This window comes from Podarcis filfolensis (genome assembly GCF_964270895.1).
Source record: "Podarcis filfolensis genome assembly, chromosome: 4".
In the NCBI taxonomy this organism is placed as follows: Eukaryota; Metazoa; Chordata; class Lepidosauria; order Squamata; family Lacertidae; genus Podarcis; species Podarcis filfolensis.
This window is the reverse complement of record NC_139607.1, coordinates 60,090,897-60,112,208: the sequence shown is the minus strand read 5'-3', so window position 1 is coordinate 60,112,208 and position 21,312 is coordinate 60,090,897. Positions and strand designations below refer to the sequence as shown.

Sequence of the window (21,312 nt, the reverse complement as noted above, 5' to 3'; positions counted from 1 at the left end):
CAGGATGCATGTCTGTTTGGCATCAGGCCCAGTCATGGCACTGAGACTGCATTGGATGCCCTAGTTTATGACATATGGTGACTGTGTGTGAGAGAGACCCTGTTTATTCCTCTTTACCTCTTGATGGCTTGGTTCTCCTCCTATCTCAACAGTCTGGCAGCTTTCCAATGGTGTCCCACAGGGTTCCATCCCCCCCCCCCCCCGGTTGTTGAAACTGCAGGGAGCTGTTATCAGGAGTTTTGAAGTAAAGTGTAGTCAATTTGTGGATGACATCTAGCTTTATCTCTGTGTTCCATCTGAATAAGGAGAAGTGGCTGAGGTGTTAGACAGGTTTTAGAGGCAGTGATGGGCTAGATGTGGCCCAACAAATTGAAATTGAATTCTGAAAAGACAGAGGTCGTAAGTGTTCCAAGTTCTCAAGTCCAGGAGGTGGGAAGATGGGTTGCACTCCTCTGGAAGGAGCAGGTTCATTTGAGGCCCAGGTGGCCTTGGTGATTTGGAGTGTGCATTTTCAACTCTGGCTGGTTCACCAGCTATGGCTCCTTTTTGACAGCTATAACCTGACCATGGTACTCTATGCTGGTACTCTATCCTGATTGGATCATTGCAATGTGCTGTCTATGGGGCTGCCCATGAAGACAGCTTGAAAATGTCAACTGGTTCAAAATGCAGTGCTCTGATTACTGGCTGGGGTTGCATTCTGAACTTGCATGACTGCTGGTCATAGCTACATTGGCTTCCAGTTCATTTCCTGGTTAAATTTAAGGTGTTCACACTATTGTTTAAGCCCCTAAATGACTTGGGCCACAAATATCAGCCCCTGTAAGTAGTTCTGCCACCCTCAGAATTTCAGGTAGTGGTACCTGAGACAGTGCGTTCTTTATGGCAGCCCCTAAATTCTGGAATTCATTCCCCACAAAGATGTCTCCAGCGCATTCATTGTACAGTTATTCTGCAAATGTTGAAGATGCAACACTTCATTCTGGGCCTTGAGATGTGTATTTTAGGACCCACACTATACCTATCCCTATGCCTGTGATTAACTGTTTTGGTTACTGAATTTTAAATTGTTGTAACCCGCTTCGGGACAACAACAACAACAACAACATTCTTTGCTTAATTTTAACCAATTGACTCTAAATACAAGAGGCATGTAGCTGAGCTTCAGTGAAAAGTTGCTGAATCAAAACTTTGAATACTTAAGAATTGCAGATCTTATGCTGTAACTCATTGAACAATAAACCAAATTATTAAGTACCAAACTCACCATGGCCTTTTGGTCTCTTCTAATAATTAACTGTGTCTTAACATGAGAGTTACCATAAGGTGTGACCCTAAAATGCAAATGCACAAGTGTAACTAACAGTATGTTAATGAAATGTGTTTTAAGTATTACGGAGAGGAAATTGCTTCAAACATATTACACAGATGATACAAAGTTAGGAATAGCTTTGCTTGCACAGGAAGGACAGCAGAGTCAATTAAATCCCATTCCCTTCACCAGAGGCTGTCAGTGCTGTTCCCTCCAGACGTTGTGGGCTACAGCTCACAACAGCCCCAATCAGCATGGCCAATGGTCAGGGATGATGCAGGTGGCAGTCACATTAACTACACCTACTGTACCATGCAGCTTTCATAGATCAGAAAATGTGGCTGTCTCACTTTCCTAGCTCAAGTTCGAAAAACAAAGGAATAGTAAAATGTAGGGAAATGGAGGAAAAATAATTGGGGGATATGTAATTTGTTGTGAGAACAGGCACACTGATTTCCTTTATGCATGTAGGTCCAATTTGTGCTGATCTTCCCATCAAGGGTGGGGTGGGTGGGGGCTGAATATCTCTTCAGGTAATCTTGGCTGGTCAGATAGTTACCTTATTGTACTCCTGCATAAATGTATGCATCCTGTATGCATGTAAGCTGGAGAAGGTTGGATCATAAAAGAATTGATAATAATAATAATAATAATAATAATAATAATAATAATAATAATAATAATAATATTTGTACCCCGCCCATCTGGCTGGGTTTCCCCAGCCACTCTGGGCGGCTTCCATAGAAACCAAAAATACACTAAAATATCACAGATTAAAAACTTCCCTGAACAGGGCTGCCTTAAGATGTCTTCTGAATGTCAGGTAGTTGTTTATCGCTTTGACATCTGATGGGAGGGCGTTCCACAGGGCAGGCGCCACTACCGAGAAGGCCCTCTGCATGGTTCCCTGTAGCTTTGCTTCTTGCAATGAGGGAACCGCCAGAAGGCCCTCGGCGCTGGACCTCAGCGTCCGGGCAGAACGATGGGGGTGGAGACGCTCCTTCAGGTATACTGGGCCGAGGCCGTTTAGGGCTTTAAAGGTCAACACCAGCACTTTGAATTGTGCTCGGAAACGTACTGGGAGCCAATGTAGGTCTTTCAAGACCGGTGTTATGTGGTCTCGGCGGCCGCCCCCAGTCACCAGTCTAGCTGCCGCATTCTGGATTAGTTGTAGTTTCCGAGTCACCTTCAAAGGTAGCCCCACGTAGAGCGCATTGCAGTAGTCCAAGCGGGAGATAACCAGAGCATGCACCACTCTGGCGAGGCAGTCCGCGGGCAGGTAGGGTCTCAGCCTGCGTACCAGGTGGAGTTGGTAGATAGCTGCCCTGGATACAGAATTGACCTGTGCCTCCATGGACAGCTGTGAGTCCAAAATGACTCCCAGGCTGCGCACCTGGTCCTTCAGGGGCACAGTTACCCTATTCAGGACCAGGGAGTCCTCCACACCAGCCCGCCCCCTGTCCCCCAAAAACAGTACTTCTGTCTTGTCAGGATTCAACCTCAATCCATTAGCCGCCATCTATCCTCCAACCGCCTCCAGGCACTCACACAGGACCTTCACCGCCTTCACTGGTTCTGATTTGAAAGAGAGGTAGAGCTGGGTATCATCTGCATATTGATGGACACCCAGTCCAAACCCCCTGATGATCTCTCCCAGCGGCTTCATATAGATGTTAAAAAGCATGGGGGAGAGGACGGAACCCTGAGGCACCCCACAAGTGAGGGCCCAGGGGTCTGAACACTCATTCCCCACCACCACTTTCTGAACACGGCCCAGGAGGAAGGAGCGAAACCACTGTATAACAGTGCCCCCAGCTCCTAGCCCCTCTAGACGGTCCAGAAGGATGTTGTGGTCGATTGTATCAAAGGCCGCTGAGAGATCCAGCAGAACTAGGAAACAACTCTCACCTTTGTCCCTAGCTTGCCAGAGATCATCAACCAGTGCGACCAAGGCAGTTTCAGTCCCATGATGAGGCCTGAATCCCGATTGGAAGGGATCCAAATGGTCCGCATCCTCCAGGCGTATCTGGAGTTGTTCAGCAACCACACGCTCAATCACCTTGCCCAAGAATGGAAGATTTGAGACTGGGCGATAGTTGACCATACTGGCCGGGTCTAAAGATGTTTTTTTAAGAAGCGGTTTAATGACCGCCTCTTTCAGTGGATCTGGGAATGTTCCCTCACAGAGGGAAGCATTCACCACCCCGCAGAGCCCATCGCCCAGCCCTTCCCGGCTTGCTTTTATTAGCCAGGATGGGCAAGGATCAAGGAGACAGGTGGTTGGTTTCACGCGTCCAAGCAGCCTGTCCACATCCTCGGGGGTAACGGATTGAAATTGATTCCATGCAACTTGACCAGACAGAGCTCTAGCACTCTCCCACCCCAGCCCTGCTCCCATGGTGGTGTCTAGCTCCTTCCGAATATGAGTGATTTTATCTGCAAAAAACTTTGCAAAATCGTTGCAGGAGATCTTGGGGTCTTTACAAGGCCCCGGTGGTAAAGGTGGTTCCGTTAAATTGTGAACCACCTGAAAAAGTCTCCTGCTACTATTTTCTGCAGATACAATAGAGGCGGTGAAGAAAGTCTTCTTCGCCGTCGCTATCGCCACTTGGTAGGCTCGACGTTGAGCTCTAACCTGTGTCCGGTCAGATTCGGAGTGAGTTTTTTGCCACCGATGCTCTAGCCGTCTCAGCGATTGTTTCATCGCCCTCAGCTCCGAAGAAAACCACGGGGCTGTCCGGGCTCCATGCAATCGGAGAGGGCGCTTCGGAGCCAGACAGTCGATAGCCCTGGTTAACTCCGCATTCCAGCGGGCCACCAGGGAATCAGCTGAAAGGCCATCAACATGGGATAAAGCATCCCCTACCACTCTCTGGAAACCATTTGGATCCATTAAGTGGCGGGGGCGGATCATCCGAATTGGTCCCACCTCCCTGCAGAGGGGAAGGGTCGCGGAGAAGTCCAGTTGCACCAGGAAGTGATCTGACCATGGCACTTCTTTTGTTTCACTTTTACTTAGTGTCAGATCACCCACGTCACTAGAGGTGAACACCAGGTCTAAGGCATGTCCATGACTATGAGTTGGTCCAAACTTATTCAGGGACAGCCCCATGGAGGCCATGCTTTCCACGAAGTCCCGAGCAGCCCCTTGTAAGGTCGTGTCGGCATGGATGTTAAAATCACCTAGGACAACCAAACTAGGTGTCTCCAGGAGAAAATCCGCCACGACCTGAAGCAGCTCAGACAGGGAATCCTTGGTGCAGCGGGGAGGTCGGTACACCAAAAGGAATCCTGTACTGCCCCTATTGCCCAACTTCCAGAACATGCACTCAGAAAACTGGATCTTCCCAGTAGGACGCCTGGTGCAAGCTAGTGACTTCCTAAAAATCACTGCAACCCCCCGTCCCCGCCCACATGACCTGGGTTGCTGTGCGTAAGAGAAACCTGGTGGGCAAGCAGCGGCAAGGAGAGGCCCATCTGCTTCCTCCAACCAGGTCTCTGTCACACATGCCAGGTCAAATCCTCCATCCACAATCAGGTCGTGGATGGCAGTGGTTTTATTCATCATTGACCTGGCATTACACAGCAACACCTTCAAGTCATGTAGGTTTCCCCTGTTGATTCCAGTATCCATCCGGTCAAGGCCAGACCCGGAGGCAGGGATAGTCTTCAAACAACGACTAAACCTGCCTCCTCGGTAATGACATGGTCTGGTCTTAGCGTAACTCTGCCTCCTGCCCATGATCACCGAGATCGGATGTCCCAGTGCTTCCCCCCCTGTGGAACTTGTCCCAGCCATCGTGTTGGCTGGGGCCCCACTCCTAGGCAGCCCTGATCCCGCCCCTTAAAAACAAAACACAAACTATACAGAACCAATAAAACAACAACAACAACAACAAAAAGGAACAGAACAATTATACTAAAATTAATCCCCAACCAAATATCCATCCCACCCACCCCCAACAAAGGAAAAAAGGAAAAAAAGAAATTAAAAATTTAAATTGCCACCGACTGCTTGAGGACATTTTAAAGCACATTAACCACCTGGAACAGGGAAGCAATGGCAGAACACTTCCCACCCTTCCCAAAAAAGTTTGTTCCAAATAAGGGCCTGGGCCACGCCCCCTGGGCCAGTTGGAAAAGGCCCTGGAAGGGAGCTGTTCAGTGCACCTTTCAGGCAGTGGCGGAGGAAGGGGGGCTTGGGGAGCACATCGCCCCGGCAGTGCGATCCTGGTGGGGTGCTATCACAACTGCTGCCCGCCCGTGCTGGGTACCACGCCCCCAGGATGTGCGCCATGCCCCCGCCTGCTCTCCACCCCCCTGTGCTGGAGCATGAAGCTCCGCCACTGCTTTCAGGTATGCTTTTCCTTTGTTACAGAAACTAGTTTACCTGACCTTAAAAAAGAATCCCTGGTTCAGTCAGGACAGTGGCATTGCTACTGCTTTCCTGGAGGCTGTGGAGGCAGGGCAGCATCAAAGTTGGGGCTGAACAGGTACACACCAGCAGGAACACTAACTTCACTCTGCGAGTACCACTCTACAGCCCTGACCTCACTGCCACCCTGCTCCATCTTGGTAAGTGTCAATAAGCAGTGGCGGAGCTTCATGCTCCGGCACCGGGGAGCGGAGAGCAGGCAGGGGCAGGGCTAGTGTGCATCCTGGGGGCGTGGCATGCTGCCTGCAGGGGCATGGCACCCAGTGCGGGGGTGGAGCAACCGTGATGGCACCTCACCGGGATTGCACTGCCGGGGACAGTGCACTCCCCCCCCCCCGCATTCCTCTTCCTCCACCAGTGGCAATAAGGAGTGCAGCTTAGTGGAACCTCCCTACCATGCTCACCACTCCTGAGTTCAATGGTTCCTTGAAGAAAACTCATCATGGAACAAACTACCTAGATATTTGTTGAGTTTTCTTATCTTCCAGTTGCATTTATAGTGCATCTCATATAGAATCAGAAGTCTGAATTAAAACACTAACTTAGAGAAGGGCTATAAATCCTTCTAAGTGTCAAGCCCTATGGTTAGTATTCTATTGTATTTTAATGTTCACATTATTTTTAAATTAGTGTTCACATTTCCATATCATTTCAAATTAATCTTTCCTTAAAAACAACAAAAACAAAACCCCAGTAATGTTAGAAATAAATGTGTAGCAAACTTGCTGAGCAGATCTTCCAAGGCATTCCAGTTTCATTGGAAATGCAATGGGGACATTACTCTGTTTATTCCAGGGTAAGAAATGTCCATGAAGAAGTGTACACGGATTCTCAAGAGAGTCAGTAGAGCTGGTGACTGTATTATTTTGATTTATCTTTTTAAAAACTTACTCAGTCTGTATTTTAAGGATAGATAGTGGTCTTAAATGGAAAAAAACAGGTTCTATTTCACCTCTTCAGTTAGTGACAAGAAATAGTGCTGATTTCTGTCAATGCTTCTTTGTTTGGCATGGCTCGTATTAACAAAGGATCGTTCTCAATGTGTCTTTGCTTCCCACACTGAAGGCAGGACTGCATAGCAAAAATAAAGCATTGGAATAAACATCTGGATTTATTTGAACACATAATGTACTAGTTACGTAGTAATAGTGCTTCACTCTTTCCTGAATGCTTGTAGTGGCTTCCCTTGGACTCTTGTGGGCTGTGGCATGCCAGTGGAAAAAATGTTCTTTAAGTAAGGTACACAATGTTGTTCCAAAGACAAGAGTTCTGGTTTTAATTAGTAGTAATGCATGAGTTGTTGAATTAATTTTATTTGTAGATTAACGAAGAACAGCAGTAGTTTATCGTTATTGATGTATATAGATGAACAAATACATTAGGATATAGAAGGGAAAACAATAATATACTTAATAATTTGTTTACCACTGAGGAAAAAGGTAGGTGTTCTTTTTTTTAAAAACACACACTCTGGTTTATTTATTGATTCAAATTTATATTCCACCTGAGTCAGAATGAACCAATGCGAGTGTCAAAATAATTACTTTGATCAGAACTGACTATTCTCTGCCCTCCCCCCCCCCCCCGTTTTTACATTTCCAACATGCAAGTTTTCAGATTTTGGTACATTTGTATGCTTTGTCTTTCTTCATATGTGGGATGCATTTGCATATCACACAAAATCATCCTAACTTTGGGCTTTCAACCATCTCTTGGTGACTTTTCATCATAGAGTGCAGCACAGGATTGCCCTGTCTAGTACAGTTACTGCTCAGGGCTGAGTCAAGACATTTTACTGCCTAACACAGGTTGTTCAAAAAACAACCACACCAGCAGTTTACTCTTGTTGCAACATTGGTAATGGAGCAGAGCCATCCACCACAGCTGATGGCACTGAACTATCTTAGGGGGCAAAGGAAAATATGTGAGGGTATGTGCACACTTTGCCTCTTAGCATTTGCCACCTACGGCAGCTGCCTAAATCTAGCTCATGGTAGGCCTCACCCTGCTATTACTGCTAAAGGTATAAAATATAAAAAATTGGGTTCATCTTTGTGGCTTAACTGCATATCTGATTCCTCTGATTGTGGACATACATTCACCAAGAACTATGTTCAGGGATTATTGTTTGGGATTCCAGACTTTGTTATGGCATCTTAATTAAAAATCAGGTCCAAATAGTATTAGTTCCTAGAAGAAAAACAAATAGGCAGCTAGGCTTTGATGGAAAAACCATTAGATTCCATATTTTCACCTGTTAAGCCCAGCTGTTCGTCGTGGGACTGTTTTTTCCATTTATGTTTTAAGAGATCAGTTTTCACTACAGTCTATAGAGGAAACTATAAACTAGCTGATGTGAACAATAGCTGGGTTTACAATATATGTGGTAAGGGATGCCTCATTTTGGACGGCAAAACTATATTTTTAATGTCTTCTCCTTATGCTATATTGAGTTCTGGTGGTATCTTATAAACCAGTCATTATACTTTCTGTGCAAACTTGACTAATAGAGAGGTCTATTGACACCATCTGTCTATGGAATCCACAGCCGCTCTCAAAACCTCTGGTTCATTTTTCAGTAGAAATGCATTCTTTATGCTTAATCTCCCCATCTCATCCCCCAACCCCTGCCATCCCTCCAAGGTTTAAAGTGGAGATTCTTGTTTGTATTTCACATTATTTTATACAGATGGTAACCGGACGTGCAAAACGAGGGGGGGGGAGAGTTGATATAATTAAATGTGTTGTGCAGATTCTCTATATAATCTGATATGTTGGCACATGTTACATAGGCAGTAAGAAAACCCTGGGGCAATCTGGACACAAATAAAATGGTGGTAGCTCATTTTACAGATAATTCCCTTTAACTATTCTGTTCTTTTGGAAAACCATGATGTGGGGGTGTAAATTCTTTCAGTGGGTTGCGCATTTAGTCCAGATATGCTAGGGTGTCTTAAAGACCTTTGCCTGGTTTAATAACAACCAGTTTAACTGAAGCAGTATGTTAGAATTGTTTAATCTTTATTTACAGCACAGTTATTGCTTAAAGACAGTGAAGAAATCCTATATGGATAGAATGAATCTAATTTCTGAGCAATGACTTTATGGGTGATCACTACATGTACTTCGTTATTAGATGCCCAGTTCAACATAAAACGTAAAACATTCTGAAGCAATTTAACAAAATATGCTTTCTTTCTTTTTTACTATACTTTCCCTCCAGAGATCATTTTCAACATGCAGTTTGAAAACTCTAATGCCTCTTCTTCCAGAATGGCACAGCAGAAACATTTCTATCATACTTCTTGTTTTAGAATTTTGGACATCCATTGAAGTTGATTGGTAGTAGGACTGACAAAAGGAAGTGCTCCATATGCAATTTAAATAACCCTACATTTGGTGATTGCCTATAGGTTAGATGGCTTTTAAAAAGAATTAAACAAGTAATGAAAGTGGTCCATCAAGAAATCGGCATATATTAATACAGCCCTATATGTTCAGAGTCAGATTAAATTGCCTCAATCCATGCAAAGTTAAGAAAAAGAAGAGAGCTGAGTGGGAAACATGTCTTCTCAAAGAAAGGTATCCTTGGGGGGAAAATAAACCAAATCAGCCTTTTGTCTGATCTAGTGGTAGAGCATCTGCTTTTCATACAGTCGGTTCCAGGTTCAATGGGGGAAAAACCCTGGCTGAAATCTTGGAGGTCTCTGCCAGTCAGTGTAGCCAGTACTGAGCCAGATAGACCAGTGGTTTGACTCTGTATAAGACAGATTCCTATGTTGCTCTGACATTTACTGTCACTGCTTAGTGCAGAAATCAAAGCCTGTTATTGCTGCTGGTCTAATGTGGGCTTTGCAAATACCAGCAGGATTTGTACAGGGGTTGATTTACTAAAGTATGCTGAAGTCTTGTGACGGTCTTTCTTGGCTACTAATGGTTATGGTAGACTACTGAGCAATTTGGAAACTGCTGGTATTGCTAGTAGGAATATGGGGTGTTGTGTCAGCAAGTGTAGAAGGTCCACTGTCATTGTGGGTTGTACTGAGGCCAGCAATGAGCTATTACAAACTGCCGTGGTTACTCATTGACAATGCTTTCAGTGTCTAGAATTTTGCTGTTTTGTGCTATTATGTTACACACTGTTCTAATTAATTTTAAATATACTTACATATAAATAGTGGTGTTAAACTAGATATTGGACTTATCCAGTTTTGCTAGGTAAAAATCATCATAAAGTTCTTAACCAATAAAAGAGCTGGTTTGATGGATAGGCAAAGCAAGCAGTTCCAGTGCACATGCTCGGTTTATCAGTGTTAATAAACTTAAGAATGTCTCTAGACTACATTTAATTGATTTGATCTGACTTATTTTCTAGGAGTATCACTTGACTTTTTTAGTAGAATTGACATAATAGTGACCAGTAGACTAACTAGTTTAGGACAAAAGCAGAATTTCAGGGTGAGGCTTTATATTTTCACTCAGAAGTCAGACCCATTGACTTCAATGGAACCTCTGCAGAGGCAAGTGTGTACAGTATTGCAGCATTTAGTGTACTTTCAGATGTGATAAAATTCCACCCAGGATTGAACTGTTTGTTCCACTTTGTCATAACAGAATGTTATTAGTTGCTCTACAGTACGGTGGAACCTCGTGTTATGGACAGGATCCATTCTGGAGGCCCGTCCGTAACACAGAATTGACGCAAGCCGAAGCGTTGCATCTGTGCACGCGTGTGGCGCGATTTAGCAATTCTGCACATGCGCAAGCAGCAAAAACTGGAAGTAACCCGTTCCGGTACTTCCGGGTTGCTACGGGACGCAACACGAAAACACGTAACCTGAAGCAGACGCAACATGAGGTATGACTGTACAATGAAGTTGTTATCACTTGGTCACTGACTTTATTGTTAAGAAAATAAGATTTGAGTACAGTGGTACCTCAGGTTACATACGCTTAAGGTTACATACGCTTCAGGTTACAGACTCCGCTAACCCAGAAATAGTGCTTCAGGTTAAGAACTTTGCTTCAGGATGAGAACAGAAATCGTGCTCCGGCGGCGCGGCAGCAGCAGGAGACCTCATTAGCTAAAGTGGTGCTTCAGGTTAAGAACAGTTTCAGGTTAAGTACGGCTCTCCGGAACGAATTAAGTTCTTAACCCGAGATACCACTCTATGTACAAGGCACTCAATATATATCATGGGACTCACATGCACTCATAGGTATCTGTTAATGCATGTGACACATTGCTTAGATTAGAATACAGTCAAACCTCGGTTGTTGGATGTAATCCGTTCCGGAAGCCTGTTCGGCTTCCAAAACGTTCAACAACTGAGGTGTGGCTTCCGATTGGTTGAAAGAGCTTCCTGCACTCAAGTGGAAGCTGTGTCGGACCTTCGGCTTCCAAAAAAACGTTAGAAAACAGGAGCATTTACTTCTGGGTTTTTGGTGTTTGGGAGCCGGAACGTTCCAAAACGGAGCTGTTCAGGAACCGAGGTTTGACTGTATTGCTAAGAATAGTTGCTGTGATCAAAAGAGAATTTGGGACACACCATCTGCTGTGTGACTTCTTCAGCAGTATTAAAACTCCATAATTTTTGCTGGACCTCTAATAGTTGAGAACAATATACCGTATTAGCTGGTGCTTTTCAGTTTATGAAGATACAAATGGGGAGTCACAGGTTAGTCTAAGCTCCCCAGAGGAAAGAATCAAATTATTTCACCATCTTATCAATAAATAAATGATGTTGGTTTCATGAAGCTGACAATACCCAGTTAACTTTTTCAACCTGCCCTTATTCTGGCATTCTAACAACTGTTTGTTGTTGTTGTTTAGTCCGACTCTTCGTGACCCCATGGACCAGAGCATGCCAGGCACTCCTATCTTCCACTGCCTCCCGCAGTTTGGTCAAACTCATGTTCGTAGCTACGAGAACACTGTCCAACCACCTCGTCCTCGGTCGTCCCCTTCTGCTTGTGCCCTACACTACTATTACATCTTCTTAAAATGTTGATCAGGAAATTAGAGTTAACAACAACATTTTAGTTTTGCTACCAGCAAGTTAAAATAAAATGACTTTCCTACCAACATATTAAAACAAAATGACTTCATTTAAATTAAAAAAGAAGTGATATACTTGTGCATTAGATGTTTAAAGAAACTTAATGATTATATGCAACTAAAATTTGTCTCAGTTGAGCTTATCGTTTCCACTTTAATATGGCAGCAGCTTATGATAAAGATTTAATTATTTTAAAATGCACATGTCCTCCAATTCTCTTTAGTGTTTTTAACTCTGGGCCTTCTCAGATTTCAGAATACTCAATGTTTGAAATTTGTCTCTAAACTAATGTGCAAAACAATCTGTCAGCATTACCCTGTTCTGCAGCCTTCCAGTACACTGAAAGGCATTCCCTTTCCCCAAATCAAATTCTAAATATAGCATTTAATGTGCTTTCTTCTTTCAAGTCTGTCTAATATAAGTCCTAGTGTTACTGCTGAGATCCAAATCTTTATTTAATGCCTTCCTCTTTGATCGAAAATATACTTCTCCTTAGAGAAATTAATAATTAAAAATTAAACAGAAATTTTGTTTAATTTAATAAAATAATGCACTAAGCCAAAGTGCTAGAGGAGCGAACGAGTGAAAGAAAATTTTCATTTCTGCAGTTCCCAATCCAAGTGGCGATCCCCAGCAGCAGCTAAATTTTGATTGTTATACTATTCATTTAGATTACAGACTCTCTTTGGGTGTGGTTATGTTGATTTACCTGTGAAAGCATCACACCTTTCATTCTTTTTGTGCCTCATTAACCTGGTGCTCACTAATGCTTCATGAATGTTGGGAAAGTTGACTTTAAGGTTTCAATATGACTGAGGTTGACTGCATTCCTTCAGGGATTTGTCACTAATCCTTTAAAAGGCTGTTTGAAATATTTTGTTTTCTGAAAGTATAAATGTCTTTACAAAATTACCCCTAAAATTTTGCCTTAGTACTTTTTGTCATAGAAGCTAATAACTCACACAAACCAAAGCTCTTCAACTATCATCTTTGACTCTGACTATTATGCATTAGTTTTTAAAAGCTTCAGTGGATGTTTGAGTATGTCAAACAAGAAAACACAAGCACTGCCCAAAGATGCATGACAGGTTCTTGAGGAACCTTCTGAAAAGGAATTCATAAGTTGTGCTTCATACTATATTTTACTGCTTTTATTTTATATTTTACCATAGCACATTAGGTATGCATTGCACTAGTAATCTATTTCTCTGTGAAACCTATGCATATCTGTTCAGAAGTATGTCCAGGTAAGTTTGTAAACTTAACTGAAAGCTAATTTAAGTTTTCACACTGTTGTAATCATTTTACAACAAAAGTCCTAAAGTGAGAGGCAGGTTGAATGGGAGTGATGGTGGACTCTGAGACTATGCCGAGCATTGCACCAATATCTCTCTATACTAAATCCAACATGCTTTGCATAGAAAAAGTTCCAGATTCAATCCCTGATGTCTTCAGGTATGTTTGGTAAACACTCCCATCTTAGACCCTGAGGGATCTATTGCTGGTTAGTGTTGACAGTACTAAGCTTGATGGACCCAGTGGTTCCTACATCATGCTGGCTCTCTGAAATTCAGCAATTTATGTAGATTTGAAAGTCCTTTCTCCCCAAAGCGTATATGACACTTTTGAAGCTGAGTAGCATAAGATTTCTGTGTGCACTGCTTCATGTTCCAGGAGGATTGCAGTATAAGAGGCAATGCCTTTGTCCAGATATTAACATGTAAAAAGCAAAACTTAATCAATTATACAGACTGTTATAAAAGAAAAGAAATGTGGCTATTTTTGCACACATAGCAAGATTTTGTTGTGCTGATTATTGTGAAACAACAAGGGGCCCTGAATAATTATTTGGCAGAGGTGGCAGAGCCCGGAGTTGTGCCTTCCATGGCAGACTTCCCCTCCTCCTGCAACTGCTGGGGAAAGATGTCCTGGCTCTTCCCAATGTTGTGCGTGCAGTGCATGGCACTTAGCTGCAGGAGAAGAAGAAGCCAGACCTTGGGATGCTCACACATGGGTGTGAGACCCAACACAGACGCGACACCAGTGCCCCCAATCTGCTTGGTAAGTTGGCGCATGTGGAGACAACAGTCCTGACACGGGAGAAGTTTTAAAAGTAGGACGCAGAGAAGACCAGTGTGATTTATAAACGGAGTCAAGGAAGCTTAAAAGGAGTAAGAAGGCTGTTTTCAAAAAATTGAACACTTGTCCAAATGAGGGGAAAACAAAGTTTGGCAAAAAAAAAAAAAAAAGATATAAGGAGACAATAAGTAAAAATAATTCAAGGAGCACATTGGAAAAACAAGGCTCATCAACAAAAAAATGTTTAAATACATTAGTAGGCGAAAACTGACCCGGAAGGCGGTTGAACTTCTAGAAAACTAGGGAGTCAAAGGTGTGCTGAAGGATACTACCCATTATTCTTCCATTTAATATAATGTATATTAATTGCTTATTCTAATTTGTTTTTGGGGAGGACTCTAATTGTTTTGGATTAAACAACCTGGTTAAACTAGTAAGTGCCCATCTTACACTATGCAGCCCATTCTTATTGTTGTTAAAAGCTGGCTGTGTGGTGGTGTTAGGAATGTCTGATGTTAACAATTCTTAAAATATTAAATATTCACAGTAGATTCATGTGGCCATAAGTGGTTAACAAGACTTTCAATTGGGCATTATACATTGTGTAAACCTTGGAAGCAGCTGACCTTCTGTATCCCTGGTGTTTCCTGAACTGGGTTTCATATCCTGTTAATAAATAACTTTAAGGACATATAGGCAGTTCTGACATTTCACTTACCTTTCCAGGAAAACAGAATGAGATTCCAATTACAGATTTATTTAAAAAATATTTCTTAAACAAATGCATGTCTGTATGCATGTAAGGAGAAGCTGCATAATTTATCAAGAAAGTGAATGTATACCAGTTACACTGAAAAGAGGCAGAGCTTTGGTTGCAACTATCACTTGCAAGTGCATTAAAAAAAACATTTAGGGCATCCCATACTACTTGAGAGTTTATTCTACTTATGTACATCTGTTAGGCAGCTTCCCAGTCATATAAGAAGATGTGAATGTTTTTTACTGTACAGAAAGCACTTGTAGATGAAATGATTTGGAAACATGGAATTAAGCCAATTGATTTAAATTGCATAGCTGTCAAGTGTCCCTTATTTGAAGGGACAGTCCCTTATTCCAGCACCATGTCCCACTGCTGTCCCTTATTGATGGATGTCCCTTAAATGTCCCTTAAATTTCAAAGGAAGCAGCTCCTCTCCCTCCCTCCCTGCCGGCCAGGGAGGAGGGAGGCTCCAACTGTGTTGCTTGGCTGTGTTGCTCACCCAATAAGAAGTCTAAGAATGACTGGGGGGTGGAGCTTGCATGCCTTGTGTGTGGCTAGTTAATGCAAGCTGAGGGGTTTTTTGAATGCTGGACGCCATTTTGTTGCACATGCTGCTGCAAACTTTGCAGTGCAAAGCCAGGCAGGGGAGCCATCTTAAGTTGAGGCTGCATAGGCCTTGTGGTGCATGTGATTCAGATTCTATTCAGCTGAACCTCTGGTTACAAAGTTGGTTGGACAGTGTTCTCGAGGCTACCAGCATGAGTTTGACCAGACTGCAGGAGGACAGGAAGACTGGAGTGCCTGGGACAGGTGAGGCTGCAGGTCCCTTATTTTGGCTGCAGGTCCCTTATTTTCAAGGCTGCTGGCCCCTTATTTTCAAATCTGTAAGTTGACAGCTATGAAATTGTGGTATGATTTATTTTGATACCACCAATTGCCATGAACAATATAATTGCAGCTTTTGTCTTTGTTCGAATCTAAAAAGTGATAGTGTTAGTTTTTAAAAACAAGATGTGCTTCCGAGTATTTGCTTACTTCCTAGTGCACTCCAGTATTTTCACACCTAGTGCACTATCTGGTCTGTTCATATCTGGGCTCACCTGAACCAAAGATGTTCTGGCTCGCATCTCATGCTTCCAACCAGTCTGTTGCACCTGCTCTTTGTACAACCCCTTTGTATTTAAAAACCAACTGAGGAAATTAAATTTTGTCAGAATCTTGGTATTAGTTTGCAAATGAATTGTGTGAAGTCGATCAGTGTTATGTACACAGTAATTGCTCTTTTAACCAAAGGCGCTGAATATTTGGCATGCTATATCTTTCAGTCTGAGATGTGAAATTTATACTAAAGCAGGTTGTGCAAGTTTGTTAGTTTCCTCTATTGCAGTGATTATCAGCTTTTAGAAGTAGAAATGTGGGTTCTTTGTAGATAAAGTATATAACTAATAAGTATTGTGTTTCTGTGTTCACCAACTAACCCTTCTGGGACAGATTTCTGACAAGAAAATTACAGGATTTGTGCCCTTTGTAAGATTTATGTTGATACATAAAGTTGCTTCTACTAAATAAAACACAAATTGGAACTTAAATAACTTGACTATAAGGATAGAAATTAAAAGTATAGCTGTGGAAAAAGATTACTCAGATGTCAAAGCTGTTACATCCCCTCTGGCGGCTGTCATCAAATTTGTGGTTAATGTGTTCTATGTGCCACTCTTCTCTTCATGAAAAATACAGCACACTACAATTTAAGGAATTTTATGGAATGTTTCAGATAAGAGTGACTTTATTACAACACTTAGGTGGAAATATATTCACAGGCAGTTCCTTGTGTTTTGTCTCTCACCCCGCCCCACTTTATGCATTAAGAAAATCTGAATTTTATATATATGAACCTAGCATTTGCAGACTCTTCATGCAATCCATCTTTCTGGAAAGTGTCAAACGACTGCCTAACTGTGGAACAGTGGGGTCACAAAATCAGAAGCCAGTTTGTGATAATGCCCCAGTTTTGTTCTGGAAGTTAAAAATCATCCATGCTTATCTTTCCGTTAGGAGGCAGCTGAAGATTGTACTCTTTAAAAGATACTTCGATCAAAATGTGCTGAATTTTTGGAGATGTGTATTTATATATTGCTTCCTCACGTTCACTGACTTCATCGATTTCATGATTGTATTGATCTTATGTTAACAGTACAGGAATACTACAAGCAACCAACAAATTCTTAAAGTATTGTACTGCTTTTAAATGTTTACTGTGAACTGCTTTAAAAACTCTGGTCATAGTGGCAAGCATGTTAAATAGCAATAAATATCTTGTAAATGCTAACTTGGAAGAACATATAATCGCCCATTATCGTAATAAAATCTTAACCAACTAGATGACATCAAGCTAACTATAAGAATAACCAGGAAGTACTTGTTGATTTCCAAGTGCACCATTTTAAATCCAAGCCACAGCATTTCCATTACATCTTAACCAGAAGTAGAAATTTAATTTTTTATTCACATTTACCCTCCTTAGGTTCCCGTCTTCGCCAAGAGGATTCCCCACCTCGCATTGTTGAACATCCTTCGGATCTAATCGTTTCTAAAGGAGAACCAGCAACTTTGAACTGTAAGGCTGAAGGCAGGCCCACACCAACTATTGAATGGTATAAAGGAGGAGAAAGGGTTGAAACAGACAAAGATGATCCTCGTTCTCATCGGATGTTGCTGCCAAGTGGATCTTTATTTTTCTTACGAATAGTTCATGGCCGCAAAAGCAGGCCTGATGAAGGAGTCTATGTCTGTGTAGCAAGGAATTACCTTGGTGAAGCTGTGAGCCACAATGCATCGCTGGAAGTAGCAAGTAAGTATTTCTCCTCTTTATCCATCACTGGTAGCCACTTTAGAAGCAGCTGCTTGAGTGGAATTTTAAATACAGAGAGGTCATTAGCTTTTCATGTCTGAGCTCAATGTATACAAATAAGATATTTAGTTAGGTTTGAGTGCAGAACATTAGCATTCTACTAACACTTGTATATAATGTTTATATTCACACAAGCAGATTATGAATATGACTAAGTAAATTAGAATATCTGCTTTTGTTTTGACTATATGGTCAATAAGCTAATTGTATTCAGCAGTACATATGGCACTGAGCAATTCTGAGCTAAGCAAAGGGGAGAAAAAAATGTAATGACACATTTCTTAAGTGTTTTAATGAGTAAAAATGGTTTCAATTAGTTACAAAATGCTGTGAGGTTATCCTTGCACACTCTTGCATCTACTGAGGGGTGTTGCAGCCACATGTCTTGTCATTCATTTTAGTGCGCTCACGTTGACACTCTGTTACAGTATTTAACAGAACTTGAGAAGTGTACTAGAGGCCTACAGTTTACTTACTTTCACTCTGGCATGTTCTCCACACAAGTATGCACTATTGATCAGCAGATATGAAATATGCTGAGAGTTGTGCAATTGGTAAAGAATACTAAGCAGAAATGTCTTTCTGAAGCATTAGCAGAAATAAAAACTTCCCCATTGCCTTCATGCAGGATAAACAATGCTAAAATTGGGCATGTCCCCAGCTTTTCAGTGTCAGTTAGTTAGAATGATTCTGTTTAAATGTACTTCAAACCTTGTACAGGAAGTGCCTGAGAAAATGTTAGATTCCCCCCCCCCTTGCCTGCAAAGCTATATGAATTGGTACACGAAGTTTTTTAAAATGCATGTGCGGTACTGATTGTGTATTTTGTGGTAGATTTTAGGGTCATATTGTAAAATTATCAGTTTTGGTACATGGTAGATGTAGTTGTATGTTGGTTTCTTTATACTCTGGGAATTTTGTTGTTTGTTTAGTTTTGTTGTTTGTTTAGTTCAGTATCTAAAATGTCTAATATGTGAATATACTTGTTCTCTATTAAATGGCATCAGATTTGATTAAGGACTAAATCAGTGCTAAAGTATTATTACTGCCATTCCACTTCTCAGTTTTTAAGTGCACTTATTACCCTCAAAATGAGCCCTCTTGATCAGAAATATAACAAGAGGCTTAATGGTAAGAATCAGATATTTATTAAAAACATTAGCACTATGTCATTCCACACACACACACACACACACACACAGAGAGAGAGAGAGAGAGAGAGAGAGAGAGAGAGAGAGAGAGAGAAGCCAAGTAAAGGGAAAAGAAGGAATGGAACTTAGCATAAAAGAGAAGTGGATATCTGCAAGAGAGAGAGGGGGGACATTAATCAGTTTTTCAAGAGAGAAGTGTTGTGGTTTATTGACATAGGAGATATTCAATTGCCTTGTAAGCTGTAGTTTTTAGGAGCTTTGACAGGAACAAGTTGCACTTTTCCAGTTATGGTGAAAGAAAGGCACTCTGCTGCAGTTATTTAGGCTCCTTGTTGTTTGTCTGTTTATACCCCTGTTTGCTCTCCTTTCCCGTCTTTAAGTCTCTGTATCAGTGCCTGTTTTCTGGTCTGCCAAACTATCCCCTTGATCCCACAGTTGTATTGGAGTTCCCTCTTCTTGCCTTTGCAATGTCTCTCTCCCCACCTACATACAACTATTTCCAGCCATGAGGCTCTCCTTCTCAAATCTGTGATGTTTACTTGCCATGGGTCACCTTGTTTATTCCCACAACCCCAAGTCTCCTGGCATGCACAGAAGGAAGGATGGAAGACAGGGAGGGACTTCAGTTATGTTACAGGAATACAGAGTTCGTAAAGGGTTTTCCTCAATTTCTGTTTCTAAGCTTATTCAAATTGCTGCATAAGTGAAATGAAGTGTTTGCCTCCGTTCCAGCATGCAGACAGTTCTTGGAAGACAACCCAGAGAGATTTAGATATGAAACAGCATAAATCTCAGCCACTGTCTTTTAATCTTATTGAAACCTGCTCACAATACTGTGTTCCCAAAGTCCTGTGTGCTTGTCAGAAAACGTGATGGGCAGGGTTGTCTCATAACTTAACCAGTCATTTGGAAATTGTGAGAAATGCAGGCAGGTCCCCCCGCCCCGTTTCTTATCTTCTCCAAACCAAGGGCTGAAAGGATTTTCTTGTTATAATGCAGTTAGGAGAAGAGAGCAAAGCTCTTGCTTGTCTTCCACAATGTCCAATGTAAACAGAGTTATTTGGAGGTTATTAAGAGTACTGTACTTCTACCCATGTTGAGACCTGTTGCATTGGCAAGTAGAGTAGGTGATGCCTGATTTCCTTTTGCTTCTGTTGTTTTCCAATTCCCTTTCCCTGGAATTATTTCCTATACTGTATGTATTTCTATGACAGTATTTTTATTTGCAGCTACATATTCTGAGCTATATGAGTGAGTATTGAGTGAACTGTTAATTAGGAAGTTATATATTGCTGTTTGTTTGTTTGTCTGTCTGTCTGTCTGTCTGTCTGTCTGTCTGTCTGTCTGTCTGTCTGTTTGTTTTCAACATTGTCAGGCTTATTTTCCACCTGACTAAATAGTTTCAGTGAAATACTGGTTAAAAAGAGATCCTAACCTTTTTAAAACTAGCTTTAAAGATACACCTCTTGTAGAATGGCCCTTGGAGATTGAAATATGATGCTTGATATTGGGTTAGAAGAATTGGGCCATATGTATACAATTTACTTTAATTGTTGAATGAAATGGGATTTTATTATTGCATCTTTTTATGTATTTTACTGATCATAAATCACATTGTGGAAAGCTATATAGGAAAATAAATATTGAAATGGTAGAAAAATACAAGTATTGTTGTTGTCTGATACAATGGTTAGAAAATTTTGGATACTGAAAGCAGCTTAACCAGAGATAAGCTAAAAACATTGACTATACTAAAGTAGAGTAACGAAAATAAAATGTGACCTCTAACATTATATGTAATATATGGTTTTGGAAAACTGAACAAAATCATAAGCAGAACATAGAAGCTGTAATTCTTTGATGCTCAATAAACACTGTTCTGTATTCCTGCAAGGAATTTTAGCTGCTGTTCTTTCTATTTTGTTGTACACATTTGTTTTTAGTAAACTTTTCTTAGGTTACCTGTCAGACTCACAGCCAGATGTGGCTTTAAGTTGATGGAAGTTGATGGGGCATGCAGCCAACTCCTAAAACATTTTCTGCTAGCAAAGACAATGATAGTATGGAAGCAGAACCCACTCTTAAGAGCTGCCATATTACTACTGAAATCTGCTCAGTTCTTTTCTTGAGTTTCTGAACCCAGCTTTTTGATTATTTGAAATGTACTTAAATTAATTCAGTGTTATTTGTTTTTGTGGAATATAACCAGGTTCAGATTACCATCTACAGGGACATGTTCTCTGGTAGTTAAAGGTCCTATGTAATGTGGTAAAGGGCATGTTCTTGTCAAAACTATGCAGGGCAATTTTTCCTCTATAGAGATCAGTTTTCACAGGGAGATGAAGCATTGCTTACTTCTCTAAGTCCAGACAAGAATCTAGCATTGACATAAACACTTAAAGCATACTGCATTTTTTGTATTCGAAATAAGGAAAAGCAAATGCTGTTTGGGTGCTAACATGCCAGCCTTTTGAGATTTCTTAAAAGTTTTTCTTTCAATATACACTTAAAACTGTTAGTATTAAAAGAGTGATTTATTGTGACTAACATTTGCTAGAGATGCTTGTTGGAAAAGTTAAATCAGTAAGCTTTAAATATATATATT

At 41.5% G+C, this 21,312-nt stretch overlaps 1 protein-coding gene across 4 annotated transcripts in view; it reads left to right on the top strand.

Annotated features, from left to right (window-relative positions):
- The window catches only part of ROBO1 (roundabout guidance receptor 1), a 573,037-nt gene that overhangs the window by 326,501 nt on the left and 225,224 nt on the right, over nucleotides 1-21,312 (top strand). For all 4 annotated transcript variants that reach the window (XM_083611370.1, XM_083611369.1, XM_083611372.1 and 1 more), the window contains one exon: nucleotides 17,170-17,496. In XM_083611370.1, coding sequence (XP_083467496.1) covers nucleotides 17,170-17,496 — 327 coding nt within the window. The remainder of the gene's footprint in view (nucleotides 1-17,169; nucleotides 17,497-21,312) is intronic.